The 15,258-nt window shown below is 28.7% G+C and overlaps 1 protein-coding gene across 1 annotated transcript in view; it reads right to left on the bottom strand.

The window, feature by feature from the left end:
* Positions 1-15,258, bottom strand: part of pk (prickle) — a 29,702-nt gene that overhangs the window by 13,786 nt on the left and 658 nt on the right. The window contains exon 2 of the mRNA XM_065512281.1: positions 7,413-7,526. Within this exon, the coding sequence (XP_065368353.1) occupies positions 7,413-7,526 (114 nt within the window). The remainder of the gene's footprint in view (positions 1-7,412; positions 7,527-15,258) is intronic.

Genomic DNA, 15,258 nt, shown 5'->3' with positions numbered 1-15,258 from the left:
CACATATTGTCATCATATGGTAAAATATCATTTTCATCACTAGAATTAATCTGTGAATAGGGGACGAAATCGATGAATTTTTAGGAGCTTCAATTGCTTCTTTTCTTGCAAAATAATTTGTCATTAAACTTTGCGATTTTGAAAGTTGCTTATGCAACTCTTGATATCCGGAAAACAGATGAGTCAGTCCGCGATGAATCTTTAATTCTCTTTCCGTATCTGAATCTATATTAAGAATTTGATTTTGTAAAAAACAAACTATAACCATTATATCAGTGATGCAAAATTGGTTTAATTTAAAAATGGTAAAAAGGTAAGGCCCTTAAGCGATCGGTTATTTAAATGAAAAATTAAAAAAAAAACTTTAAAAACCATCTAAAATTTAAAAATCTTTTAAAATTCTAAAAAAAAAATTTATTTCAAAAACCGCATAAAACGAGACCTGAGTGTATATGTGAAAATTTGTACATAGCATGGGGAAAATGTTTTCAAAATTCAATCAATCGTAATAAGAACATTAACTACTCAATTTTATGTACATATATCAAACAAAAAAGTTAAATTTTGTGAAAATGAGCGAATTCACTTAATTTAGAATAAATTCGAAGAGAATCAAACGATTTTTATCTTCGATATCTCATTTTGTTTCTATTTTCTGTGACAAAGTAATAAACCTAAACAAGCTGCCGTTTTAGATTTTTCATGAGTTTTTTAAAACACAAAAGTTTGCTATTTTCACGTAAAAAATATATTTTTTGCTTAAATTTGTTACTATAACTCCAAAACTACTGATTAAAACGCAATATATAAACAGATTAAAGGTTATGTAGTGAAACATCTAAAAAAAATCGCTCCATAGAATTAAAAAATTTTACCATTTTTGTACTTAGGTAACCACGATGCATCAAATCTGTATAGTGGTTAGTGAAGCATTTTTTGCTGTTGACCTGTGTAATTGGTTGCAACATTTTAGCAATATTGTGGACTTTATGATAGATAGAGGGTTTTTCTTCTCAAAATATTCAATGTGTATGTATGAAAATGATAAGATAGAGGATTTTTCATTTTAATAAAATTAAATTATTTTGATTTCATTTATGGCATCTGACAGTTTTTATCGTGATTTATTCAAGATAACGGCTAATAATACAACATAAGATAAAAAAATTAACAATAAACAATATTAAACGAAAAGTTATTGAAAAACATTTTTTTTTGCTTTTTTAAGTTTTTTGGAGTTTGATTGGTGTAAATTATCGTAAAATAATAGATGACGCTTTAAAAGTAGACACTTTTTTAAGCAAACTCCTATATTACCCATTTATTTATATTCCATGAACCTTATAGTTTCCAAAACCAAAAAGGTAAAATATTTTCATGGTAATTCAATTCCGAATCAGCATGCTAAAATTAGTAAGAAAAAAAGAATTGTAAGGAGAAATTATTCCAAAAAATTTTTTGAAAAGATAGAGGGTTTTGCATTCGTAAAATATAAATTGTATAAGATAGAGAAATAACAAAAATGCAAATAAAACAGTAAAAAAATATGTTTGCTATGAAATTCGCACCATAGATGAGGGCTGTTTTACTGAATATTTTACCATCAAAAAGACATTTTCGTGAAAATCAAAGATAGAGGGTTTTGAATATAGGCTCTCGATATGTATTTCATTTTGATTTTAGGCATGAGAAACTTTAAGTTATCAATTTCCTATTGGGTTCATTAACAATACAATTACCAACTGTGTTAGTTTTAGATTGTTGAGGATTGAATGTTTTGGTCAGCACAAAACGGTAGCTGTTTTACTATTTGGCCAAGACTAGATCATCAGTTATGTTTTTTTTTACAATCTACCATGTGTAATGTTCGTTCACATACTCAATGTTTTCAAATACATTTGAGTTCTATGCAAATTTTCTAACGTACAGACAAGAATATTATTCTTGAAAGCCATAGACAAATATTGCTGCAGCAGTAACCAACGAACAGCCTTTAGCTGAGAGAAGCTGTTGGCCATATTCCCCCGCACATGCAAATGCATGCTGGAAAGAACACTCAGACTTATGAATACAAACATACATACTTACAAATATAGGGTGTTTAGATTTTAGCCAAAGTAAAGCCTGTGATTTGTTTGCCAGCACCGTTGTCTAAATATACAAACATACATTTATTCATGTAAAATTGTTTAAGATTTTTTTCATTCTTTTACGTTGCTATAGTTTTGGCAGTTGGTTTTTTTCTCTTGTTGAAAATTTCTTTATATTATTAAGATCTTTTTTTAGTTTTCGACAATTTATTTACTTTTATACACACATATGCATGTAGTATGTGTGTGTGTGATTATGTGTGTATGTAATCGTGTGTTTTATAGTTGTACTCGTGTATCCATTTCCGGACTTAAAATCACTACACTATTTTTGTTTTTATTATTATTGTCTTTCATATGGATTGTGTCTTGTGTTGTACTTTATTGTACGAGGGCCATCGAATAACTACTTTTTCAGTCTAGACATAATGCAACTGGTTACATAATAAGCTACATGAACAGTTATTTTAACATGTACGTTTTCAAAGTTATCAAACTGTTTACTTGACTAGCTACATAACTAGTCATTTTGACATGGAGGAAGCAAATTGACCCAAAATAGTTAGCTACAAAGAGACATTATAATAGCACAGATCAACAGCAAAAAAGGCTTCACTAACCACTATATAGATTTGATGTATCATGGCTAACTAAGTACAAAAATGGTAACATTTTTGAATTCTATGGATAGTTTTTTTTTCTAAAATTGTGAATTTTTTTAAATGTTTTTCCACGTAATTTAAGATAACTCAAAATGGTTTGTTCGATATTATTAAAATAAACTTAGAAAAGCTTAAATTTACATCACCTTTAATCCATTCATATATTGCGTTTTAATCGGCTCAGTAGTTTCGGAGTTCTAATTACAAATTGAAGCAAAAAATATATTTTATACGTGGAAATATCAAATTTTTGTGTTTTAAAAACTCAGGAAAAATCGAAAATGGCAGAACTTGTTCAGATTTATTACTTTGTCACAAAGTAATAAAGTAATAATAGCAACCAAATAAGATATAGAAGATAAAAATCGATTTATTATTTTCGAATTAATTCACAATTAAGAGAATTCGCTTATTTTCAGAAAATTGTGTTTTGTTAAACTTTTTGTTACAATAACAAAACACATGTAAAATATACACTCAAAGTAGACGCTTGTAAACACATACATTTTTCTGAAAATGAGTGAATTTACTTAATTGTGAATAAATTCGAAAAAAAATTCATCGATTTTTTTGGTCAATATCTCATTTTGTTCCCTTTACATGTGGCTTTGCGATAAAGTAATAAATATGAACAATTTCGGCCGTGTTCGATTTTTCATGATTTTTTTAAAAAAAAAACAAAAAAAATTTCTACTTTCAGGAAAAAATTTATTTTTTGCTTCAATTTGTTATTATAACTCCGAAACTACTCAGCCGATTGAATCGCAATATATACGAAAATTTGTACGTAGCATGGGGAAAATGTTTTCAAAATTCTATCGATAGAAGATCATTAATTACTCAGTTTTATGTATATTAAACAAAAAAGTAAAATTTTGTGAAAATGAGCAAATTCACTTAATTGTGAATAAATTCGAAAGGAATCAATCGATTTCTATGATCAATATCTCATTTTGTTGCTATTATATGTGGGTTTGCGATAAAAGAATAAACCTGAACAATTTCTGCCATTTTCGATTTTTCATGATTTTTTAAAACACAAAAATTTGCTATTTTCACGTAAAAATATATTTTTTGCTTCAATTTGTTATTATAACTCCGAAACTACTGAGCCGATTAAAACGCAATATATAAATGGATTAAAGGTTATATAAATTTAATCTTTTGTAAGTTTATATTAATAATATCGTACAAATCCTTTTTGAGTTATCATAAATTATGTGGAGAAACTTTTAAAAATATCACAATTTTAAAAAAAAACTTCTCCATAGAATTTAAAACTTGGATCATATTTGTACTACTGGAACCACAATACATCAAAATTGTGTAGTGGTTTAAAATGCCTCTAAAATTTTTTCGATTTTGTTGCCCTGTGAAGTCTGTTCTTAGTAGCACTGTAGCCAGCCTCGAGCCATATGTCTCTATTAGGGTTCTATAGCTGAAACATAAAGTCGACTTTTTGAATTTTTCCGTTTTTTAAAAAGTCAACTTTTCGACTACTTTCGACTTTTTTCAACTTTTTACCAGTTTTTGTAAAAAAAATACATGGTTTATTAATGCGCCTTTAGTAATGTTTAGCAATTAAAATTTAATTTATCAAGGCGATAATAGTTAGAAGAATGTTGTAAGAATTTTGTGTAGAAAAAAAGCTTTATTTTATAAACATTTATTATTTACATATATTAGCATATACTACAAAAAATGCAAGCGAATTGTTCGAACAATCGACTTTTAGAATCCTAGTCTCTATGTCAACACTCTTTCTCTAGCGACAATTGCACTAGTTAAAATGTCGACAACTTTCCTTTAAGCGTCAGTAGAGATACGTTAGAGACAACAGTTCTAGTGTATTTCTGGTGACATTGTCAACTAACGCGTCAATAGTTTGGTTTTTGTTATTGTGCTGTGCAGTCAATAGGTATAGAAAATAACTACCTAGTCAGTAGTGATACAGTCTACTGGTGGATTATCAATGACAAGCTAATGTTAAATGTCAGTATTGGTATTCCCTGCAGGGAGTTGACTCAAGGAACTCATGTATTAGTTACAAAAATACTGTTTAATAACCGGTTTCTTGTAAACAATGGGACCAATGTGACATATATAAGTTTCAATGGATATTCAAATAACCGGTTACAAATAGCAATACACTGCCATTGGGTTCAGTTCAGTTTTTGAGATATATGCCTTTGAATTGTATATATCAAGAATTGACTTTTCAACTCTTGAAATAAATGGAAAGAGTCTTGAGTCCAAAAATTTATGATTTGATAAATACTTGCAATTAATAACTCTGTAAAACTTAACCATTCTGAATCGGTCATGGTGTGTTAGATTAATATTCTTTGGGGATTGTAAACATCAGCAATTCCTGCGATAGTGATGATCCATGGAGTTGACTATAATAATTTGTTTTTTCATAGTTTCGAAATGACTTTTTAGCCAGCCCCTTTTCAGTGCGTGTGTCTGTTTATAAAATTTGGCCTGATGCTGTCCTTTACTGTACGAGTATCATACTGTGAGTCTGCATATGTTTGTGTAAAATTTCATTTCATTTTGTTGTGTCCTGTGTTCTGGTTTTTCTTGTTAACAACATCATGGCAATTCCAATCAATGAAGTTATCTCTGATATGGGAAATTTTGAATTCAGTTCTTTTTTTTTTTGTTTTATTTTTAGTATAATTTTGTTGTTGTTGGCTTTGTATTGAAAGTTAACTCGTTTGAGGTTTTTTGGGAAATGCGTTTACTCGTATGACTCGTATAAATAAAATGCTCGTTAGTTGTGGGAAAAAATTCATTAGTTAAAAATGTAAGTAACGTAAGTAGTTTGGCCAAAAAAAACTTTTTACAACATACAGGAACTGCATAGATTTACAACCAGAAAACCATCAAGTTGGTCTTAAAGGTTTAACAAATACAACAAATAACAGCAACAACAAAGAAATTAAATCAATTTTTTGTTGCATTATAATTTGGGCATTGGCCTGCTGCTACTGCATTAAAAATGGAAACCAAAATTTTGTGGGTGTTTTACTTGCCATGTTGCAATAGGAAATATTCAAAAGTTTTTAACCATGTTGTGTGCAATTTAGTAGTCTGAAGATAAACTAGGATTATGTGCTTAATTTAGTGCTACAATAATATGTTTGTTTTAATTATTGGCTCAACTAACAAGTCATTTCTTTAGTCTACACCATTTCAAATTAAAATTGAGAAAATCAAATTAATATTAAGAAAACCAAAAAAATAAAAAAAACAAATTCAAATTAAGAAATCGAAATTTATGTTGAGATGATAAAAATTTAAATTCAGAATGGCAAATTATGTTAAGAAATTCAAAATATGTTTATAAGTTTTTCTAAATCTAATAGAAATTTAATATTAATTTAGGTTTTTCGGAACATCAACTTGTATTTTCACAATTTCAATTTTCTAAATATTAATTTCGAGTTCAAAATTTCAATTGGTTCTTTTTATTTCAATATTAAATTGGATTTCTTAATATTAATTTAAATTTTTTTCAAATTGCCAAATGATTCCTCCACAACGGTTTAGAAACTTTGAAATGGAAAGCTGCCAATAGTGCAGTGATCCCATATAACTAATGGGCAAATTAAATTTGGTACAGACATTTAATAGGGCTAAATATGGAAAAAATTGGACGCTCCCATTATGTATATGGAAAATATTTTGGTATATAGGAATTTTTTTGCTCTCCACTCCGTCAAACACTCTAACGTCCAAAATTCACAACCAAAAATAACAAAATTTACACAAAAAATTGTATCTTTATCCTAAGAAGTTTCGTATTGATCATAATCAGCATAATCGAATTTAACAAAATTTAACTTTAAAAATTTCTTTTATAGTTAGGCTGAATAATTTTGAAAATGAAATAAATATATTGTTGCGGGGATAAGCTAGTAAGAAAAACAAAAAATATCTAATGCAAGGCTTACATTAAACTCAATGACTATTAGAAAGCCTAGCATAAAATATTAGAATTTTGACAAAACGTGATTTTATGTTGAGTTTTCTTTCCGAAACATGTACAAAATATAGATCGCGAAGAATTGTTTTTGTTATAAGAAAAATAATATGAAGACCTTTTTGGGAAAAATGGCTAGTTATGACTTTTAATAATATTCTGATACGAGATCTTATTATCCGAAAATTAGCCTCAATTAGATTTAAATATCGAGAAATTAGACTCATTGAAAGTATCTACTTCAGCATTTGCAGTATTTTACCAAACAATCTTAGAATTCACGAAATTTAAAGCTTTATAACAACATTTTTGCTCGCTTATAAATTTGTTCAGTATTCAATCCTTGATTAATTAATGAAAATTGTATTCAACTAGAGCAGGCGCGGATCCAGGGGGTGCAAAAAGGGAATTCCTCCCCCTAAAACCGAAAAGTTTTAATATAAAAAAAGGAAAAAAAGAAATGTAAAATAAATTTTACTTTATTTTTCCCCCGCCAAATGGTTGAGCTGGATCTGCAAAATTTCCATACAAAATTTGATTTTAAAACGTTGTTTAAATTTAAAATTTATTTATGAATACGGCATTAAAAGTTTTAAAAGTGTTATTGCAGTTAATAGTTTTTTAAAAAATAAATATTGAAATTAATTATATTTTGTAATAAGTTTAATTTACCTCGTTATCATGGGGCGGTAGTTGATGTAGTAATTGTCTCACTCGATATTGCTCTCCGGGACTGTTGACATATGGCACTTTATCATCCGGTATTTGCGAGAAGTACAAACGTACCTGTAGTCAAAGAAATTTAAAGTAAAGTTAAACATATTTAGTTATACACAAATATTTTAATTTGCTTATAAAACTAAAATCAATAAAAATAACATATTGTGGAAATTATTTTTAAGATTTTTTTGTTAAAGACATACACAATTTTTTATGATCATTTAAAAAAATTCTTCCCAATTGCAATTTTAATTTTAAATTTGGAATACTTTGAAAATATTCGGCATAAAACTTATATAATTTTAAATATTGTTAAGGCTAAATCAAAGATAAAATTTCTTTTTTTATATGATTAAGCCTTAACCATATTTTAAATTTGATTAAGTTACCCGGCCTTAGTCTGAAACATTTTATTATTTTTATAAGAACAACTGACGTATCTTAAGTACAAAAATAATTTCTGCCTTTTGTTCTTTAGAAATTGTAAAGAGTATTGTGAATGGAAATACATCAGGCTAATTTCGTACTTCTACAACACTAAAAGACAATTTAATGAAGTGTCTCGTAAATATTCCACCAAATATTTTTACATAATGACATAAAAATATGGAGACAAAATGACATAAAAATATGGAGACAAAAATTCAATAAGAGAAGTAACTAAATATACATAAATAAAATCAACTTGTTTATGACAACTCAATATCCTGCTTAATTTTTTTATTTTTTGTTTTGGTTTTGCAAAATCCCTAGACCTTATTGGTAATTTAACAACATCAAAGTGACTTTTATATTGCAATGACACAAAAGGGAATCAAAAATATAAAACTCTCTCACAAACACACACACTCAGTAAAATATCATAATATCAATTACAGGATTTTATTTCACACAAACAAAAAATAAAGTTAAAGAAAAAATATACAAAAAAAACTGTGGAAAATATTTATTTAGTTCTATGTATTTTTAAAAGATTAAAAGATACAAATATACATGTGTATAAGCTGTATGCGGACAGACAAAGGACACTGTGACCAGCATCAACATCAGCAGCATTGGTGGTGGCATGATGAATGAATGAAACCGTTTGTAGCCAAACGTGTAGCGGCCATTCGGCCGACCACTCACAGTCCCAGTCACATTCGCAGTCCCCAAAAGATTGCAGTATAAATTATTACCGTGAATTGTTCAGAGCTGTAAAATAAATCTTCTGCAATCTTGTTTTTCAGTATTTTCTTCTCTTTTATTTTTGAATTGTTTGTTTATTACTACAGTCTGACCATGGCAGGGCTCTTTTTTCATACGTTTTTTTTTGCTTTACAGTCATGTCAGTCAAATTCATTTTTCGAATAAATAAATAAAATATGGTTTAGGGTTTGTAATATATGTTTTCTCTCATCTTTGGTTTCGTTTTTCATTTGATTTTATGAGCCAAGGAAAATTTGCAGTCCGTATGGCAGAAGTAATCAAAACAGAAATTTATTAAAAATAAAAAAAATATAAAACAACAAACGAATAAACAAACAGCATATTTGGTCAATTTAAATAAATCCTTTAATAAGGACTTATATGCATGTATTTATGTGTGTATATGAAAGTCTGTCTATGTGTGTATTTGTTTTGCTATTTTTATTTAATAAAAACTCAACTTTGAAGCGTCAAATAAATAAAATGTTTTTTATTAAACTATGGTGTTGTCTTCGTATGCAGTTATAGGAACAGTGAAGGATAAAAGTGGAAAATGATAAATATTATAATAGAATTTTGCTCAATACTGACAAGCTAGACAACTTGATGCCAAAGCGGAGGAAACTATAAAGTCAAACAAAAACGAACTTAAAAAAGAAATGATGTATTTTTTTTTACAGTGGGTAGATATGACCACTATACACCGATTTCTTGCAAAAAGTGAAAATTTAAAAATTTTGAGTAGACTTTCTTTAGAGAAACCAGTGCGATATATATACACACAAAAAAAGACTTTAATGTAAAGAAAATTTGTTTTTGATTCAAATAGAATTTATATTCGGATTGTGCCCAACAACATTTTGCATTTGTACCAACAAGTCTGTTTCTGTTGTGCGAAAGTGTAAATTCATTACAGAGGCAAAGTTAAAAATGTTCCCCAAAAAGTCATATTTGTTGCCCCAACAGTTCAATGTACCTTTGTTGCCTCAACAGTTTAATATACTTTTGTCGCAAATACAAATATTGGTAAGGTATATAATATAAATGAAAACACTATTTTTAGAAAGCTGAGATAGTTTCCTTGAAGACCTATTTGGTCGTTTAGTGGGATGTGAGTTGGATATCTATCAAAATAAATATTTTGTTACTCAAGACATACAATTTTTGACTTTTTTTACTGCAAAATCTAACTTTTTTTCCAAAATGGTATATGGCATAAGGATCATGAAAATTGTTTTCCTTTTTTTTTAAATTTAAACCTGTATTATTGTCATAAGAATCTCACTAGATATCTACTTGTTGAAATTAAAAACATGAATAGAATAAAATTTGTTATTGCTGAAAAATAGGGAATATTAGCCACTCGTTAGTTAGCACACAGTTCGGAATTTGTAAAATGACAGCTAATACACATAGAATTGCTAGTGGTTACTGGAGGCTAATTCTGTCATTATAGCGAAAAATTGTGCGAACGTTATTTTTTGGTATTGTAAATTATTTGAGTGCATCCTTGCAATTTTTAATAGAAAGCAAAGGAGCATTCGAAATTTATTTCGGTTACGAATTCGAGAATTGACCCACTGATTATCTCGCAATCATTCGAGGCTTAACACAGATCCACACATAAATTAAATGTTTATAATTTGTTCATCACTGTACCGAACCATTTAAATCTATTTTTATTGCGTTTACATCTACATGTTATTCCAGTATTTTCACTACCACTCCATGATTGTGGCATTTAGTACTTTCGTTATCATTTTCATACTATCTACTATTTCATATATAATATTCAGTTTATTTTTTAGCAAAAACACCAACAAATTTCGAAAAACATCAATTATTCCATAAACGAAAGTTTTTACAGTTTGTCTTTATAAAGATACATATATATAGGGTCCAAATAAATGAACTAGAAATTTAAATTTAGTGTGTCTCAAAGTCGATAGAAATTGTTCACTGTTTTGTTTGCAAACAAATACATTTTTAGCCAATTGAATACAAAAATATATTTGATGGCCAGATAAAGAGAATCAACAATGACATAAATGGTTAAATTTCGTTTTTCAAAATTAAATTTATTTATTTAGCTTGTTAAAACAACACAGTACAACACATGATTTTGGCGATTTTTAAGGCACTGGATGCACCTTTTTCGGATAGGTATGTTCCGTACTTTTTTTCTACTATTCAATATCTACAACTTTGCTTCAGTCACAAAGGAGATATTCCGTACGGTATACGAGATATAACCGTGCTAAAATATAGAAAAAGTGATAAAAATCCACCTTGAGGAAAAAAAAATCGTATGGCCATTAAACTATTACGGCAACCAACTTGACAAAACTAATGATGCAGAAGTTCTTATTTATGGGGCTACTTTCACGTGCAATTGTCAGAATTGAGTCCCAAAGCAATTAACTGAAAAATGTTGTACTGTGTAATACATTTGAGTAGGAACATGTAAATGGGTTTATATAAAACTTAAAGTTTATATAAAACAAAGTTACATCATTTTGATAATTGATGGCAGATATTTATCCTGGTATGAGTGAATTTTTAACTAAGTATAAACTATTCTTAAACAAGTAAGAAAGTTTGGTCGGTCAAGCACGACCATATTATACCCTACACTAAGTAAATGAGCAAAAAGATTTTTCTTTTAAAATTTCAATAATTTATATTCGTGAGTGATTTTTGGAAGTGGGCCTTATATGGGAGCTATGACCAATTATGGACCGATCACCATGAAATTAGATCGTGTGATTTATGTCTCTATGAAAGTTATTTATGTTGAATTTTGTGTGTATACCAAAATTTTTAAGAGATTTATGCACGTTAAAGTGATTTTCGGAAGCTGGTCTATATGGGTGCTATGACTAATTATGGACCGATCGTAACAAAATTTGATAACATGAATTTTGAATATATAAAACATATTTGGAGCGGAATTTGTGGAGATAAATAGATATATAAATTAAATATTTATGACCGATAAAGTCCAATTTCGGGAGGACATTTGTATGGGAGCTAGGTGAAATAATGAACCGATTTCAGCCAATTTCAATAGGCTTGGATATGTATCAAATTTGATGAAAATATCTTCAAAATTGCGACCTGTACTTTGCGCACAAGGTTTACATGGACAGACAACCAGCCAGACGGAAGGTCGGACATCGTTTAATCGAATCAAAAAGTGATTCTAAGTCGATCGGTATACTTTAAGGTGTTAGACCAATATTTTTGGGCGTTACAAACATCTGCACAAACGCATAATTCCCTCCGCACTATGGTGGTGTAGGGTATAATAATAATTGTGTATCGATATTAGTGTTTAACCGAAAATTGGGTTTTTTTATAAAACCGGTTTTTCGGTTAACCGACATCGAAAAAACCGGTTAAACCGGTTAACCGTCATATATATGTAGAAAACATAAAATGTCCAATAAAGTATATACAGCTTTAAAATTTGTAGTTTTTAATAGTCAGGAATGGTTAATATTAAATACCTATGAATATACAAAAGTGCTAAGTCCATTTTATTTTGTAAAAAATTCAAAATTATTATCTCAGTCAAATGGAATTGAGTATAAATATGTTACTAAATATATAATATACTTGTTTTAATTATTGGTTTATTCATTAAATTTTTCTGATATGGAACAGAAAATGTAGCAAGTCCCAAAAAAGGACCTATAAGATGCAAACGCACTTCTTCTTAGCTGTGATTATTTGTCATTATAAATCATACGAAATAATTAATAAAACTCCATTATCAGATTCCAAAATATTTCAAATTATGGATTTTGGAACGTTGTTATTTCTGAAAAGGACTTTGTACACTAAGCTAACGAAATGAATAATAAAATAAAATTTTAAGAACAAAACACACTAATGAAGTCAAATTGATTGAAAGAAGGTATGCACATCAAATTCAACTTGACGTTTGGTAAAATCATCACTAAGTTTATAACGAATCATTATTAAGATTTTGCTTAACTTCTAGAATTCTGCGGAATTTAATTTTTATAGTTTGATTATGTGCAATTTATTCTCAAAAAGTTTTTAAGTAAACTCATCGTCCTCTACTATTTAGAATCATTGTAATTCTAAAAATATCAATCTAAATAGGTTCATATTGTAAATCAGCAGTTTAGGTTTCAAATCAGACCAATAATGTTTGTACAATGAATATAAAAAATGCTCAAAACCATGAGATTTCTTAATTTTAAACCTAAATTTTAAAAACCGGCTAACCGAGTGATAAAAACCGGATAAACCGGTGAACCGAAAATCAACATTTTAAATTAACCGGTTCGCAAAAAACCGAGATTTCGAAGAAAAACCGGTTTTTCGGTTAACCGGTTTATAAACACTAATCGATATACTTGATATCTAGAATGTAGATTTTACATGAAATGAATCTATGTTAGTCAGTTTTGAAACTTAGAGAGTCAGACGGACTTAAGAATGGCCGTCACGGCACAGCAAACTTTTATAGGTTCTCTACGGTTCAAAGTAAGCGAAAAAGATAAACGTGTAAATAACTCCTAAATCACCAATAGAAAAATATATCTAAATAGTGAACGCTTGATGACAGAAGAGTTTCAGTCTCAAGTTGCTGGAGGTTAGGCCATGGCAGAGAAAATATTGAGTTATCCTCTTCAACGTTACAAGATCTGAAAATTTCGTAGATTGGAAATTGCAGCTTAAAACTGTGCGTAATGAGATGGTAGAGAATGTATCATTAGTTTCAGCATTATCGTAATTCCTGTGTATCCATGCGATTTGATTTGCTGAAATATTCAGTTGTAACCTCTTCGTCCTTACATTTCATGTTACCATAATTGAATTTTGTCACAATAATGTTATTCAATAACTTTAACAGACAAGGAACCATTAATCAACTCAATTGATTAACTAGAGAGATAAGAAAATCTTTGAAAAATATATTCATTAAGTGTTCTGGGACCAAAGCTTTAATTCATAATTTTTATTTTTTTTATACGGCCATACTTAGCTCCAATGAAAATCCACTCGTAGCTTCTAGGAAATTAGCCAACTATCTCAGATGCGTAAAGACATGGTTAAGTAATTGAAGAATACGAGAAGGAATGGAACAGTTGATACGATCGTACTTTTTTGATACAACATATTTCATATCGAAAAATATAATGGTACTCCCGAAACACATTTCATACTTTCAAATCATTCACTAATTCCTCAGATTGATTTTATGCTATAGCTAACTATTTTCTTGTGTATAACAATTTGTACTAGAGAAAATCTTATGTATAATAGTATTTTTGTGTTATGACTTTTATATAATAAACGATTCAAATAATATTTGGAAAACACCAACAAATTTGGTTTAATAGATTGTATATGCATGAAACTTATTTATATATAATTTTTGAACATATTTAAGAGTTTTATAAGTCTGAAAATGGTTCACGGAAATGCCCATTGAGTAAATTATAAATTGTCATTCATAATGTTTGGTTAAAACATTCCTTGGTTAGTAAAACTTTTATGTTATAAAATCTATCTCCATAACCAAATGTTTAAGAGGTTTCTACGAAATAAGGTCCTATTCCTGTAGGATATTTGTATACCATGAAATCCAATCCTTGTATGGCCAATTAAAAATCGATACACATTATATTCCTTGAACTGGATTATATGGGAATTATTTGTGATGAATTTTATCAGATACTTATTTATGAGTATTAAAGTGTTTTCAGGTGAATGCCTAATATGGACGTTCATGGTCAGTTATGAACCGATCCTTACCATATTTTGTTATACGATTTTTGAATACACAATACATATCTGAAATTAATTTTAACTTGATACATGTATATTTAAGAGACTTTTTAGGTTTTTTGCTTCTATTTAAAGTGCGTGTTTTTATGGGCAAATAATTATTGCTTGACATCTTAGCATTATGATAGCACTTATCTTATGGTTAATTTGAAACATTTGCAGAAATCAATTATGAGATGCATTCACCTAATACTATCCACTGTGCAACATGCGTCTTCACATAGAAGCCAAGCGATTATTATATACTAGTATTTATCTAATACAGAGGGCCCAATCTATGATCCTTAGGACAGACAGTGTCATGTCGCACAAATTTTGAAAAACAAAGTCCTTGAATTGTTATTGATATCTAAAAAAATTAAATTAGAGCAGATTTGGTTAGACTGGTCTGATTATTCAAGAATTTATTTTAAGCCAAACCGGAATCCAATCTACAACAAATAAATAAACGTAGTGTGGCGTGGTTTTACGAACAACAAATCTCAAGTCTTTACTGCTTTTGTTTTATCTTTTTATAATATTTATTGGTAAACGTCTATGTTAACATCTATTGATTCATGTTCTTCCAGGAACAACTGTGGAACAGCTGACATTGTGTATTACACTGATAATTATGTTGCAATAAAATTGTTCTCAATACAAAAATTGCATTTAAATCATTACTAATCCATTTACTTGCATAAAGTGGATGACATTCAAATGGCTGAAGAAAGAACTAGTTTTTTGTTGGAAATTGTTCCAATTATCAACTTTTACTGAACTAATTTTTATCAAGTAGTCGTCA

Source organism: Calliphora vicina, chromosome 5, assembly GCF_958450345.1.
Source record: "Calliphora vicina chromosome 5, idCalVici1.1, whole genome shotgun sequence".
Classification (NCBI taxonomy): Eukaryota; Metazoa; Arthropoda; class Insecta; order Diptera; family Calliphoridae; genus Calliphora; species Calliphora vicina.
This window is presented reverse-complemented; position numbering and strand designations above follow the sequence as displayed.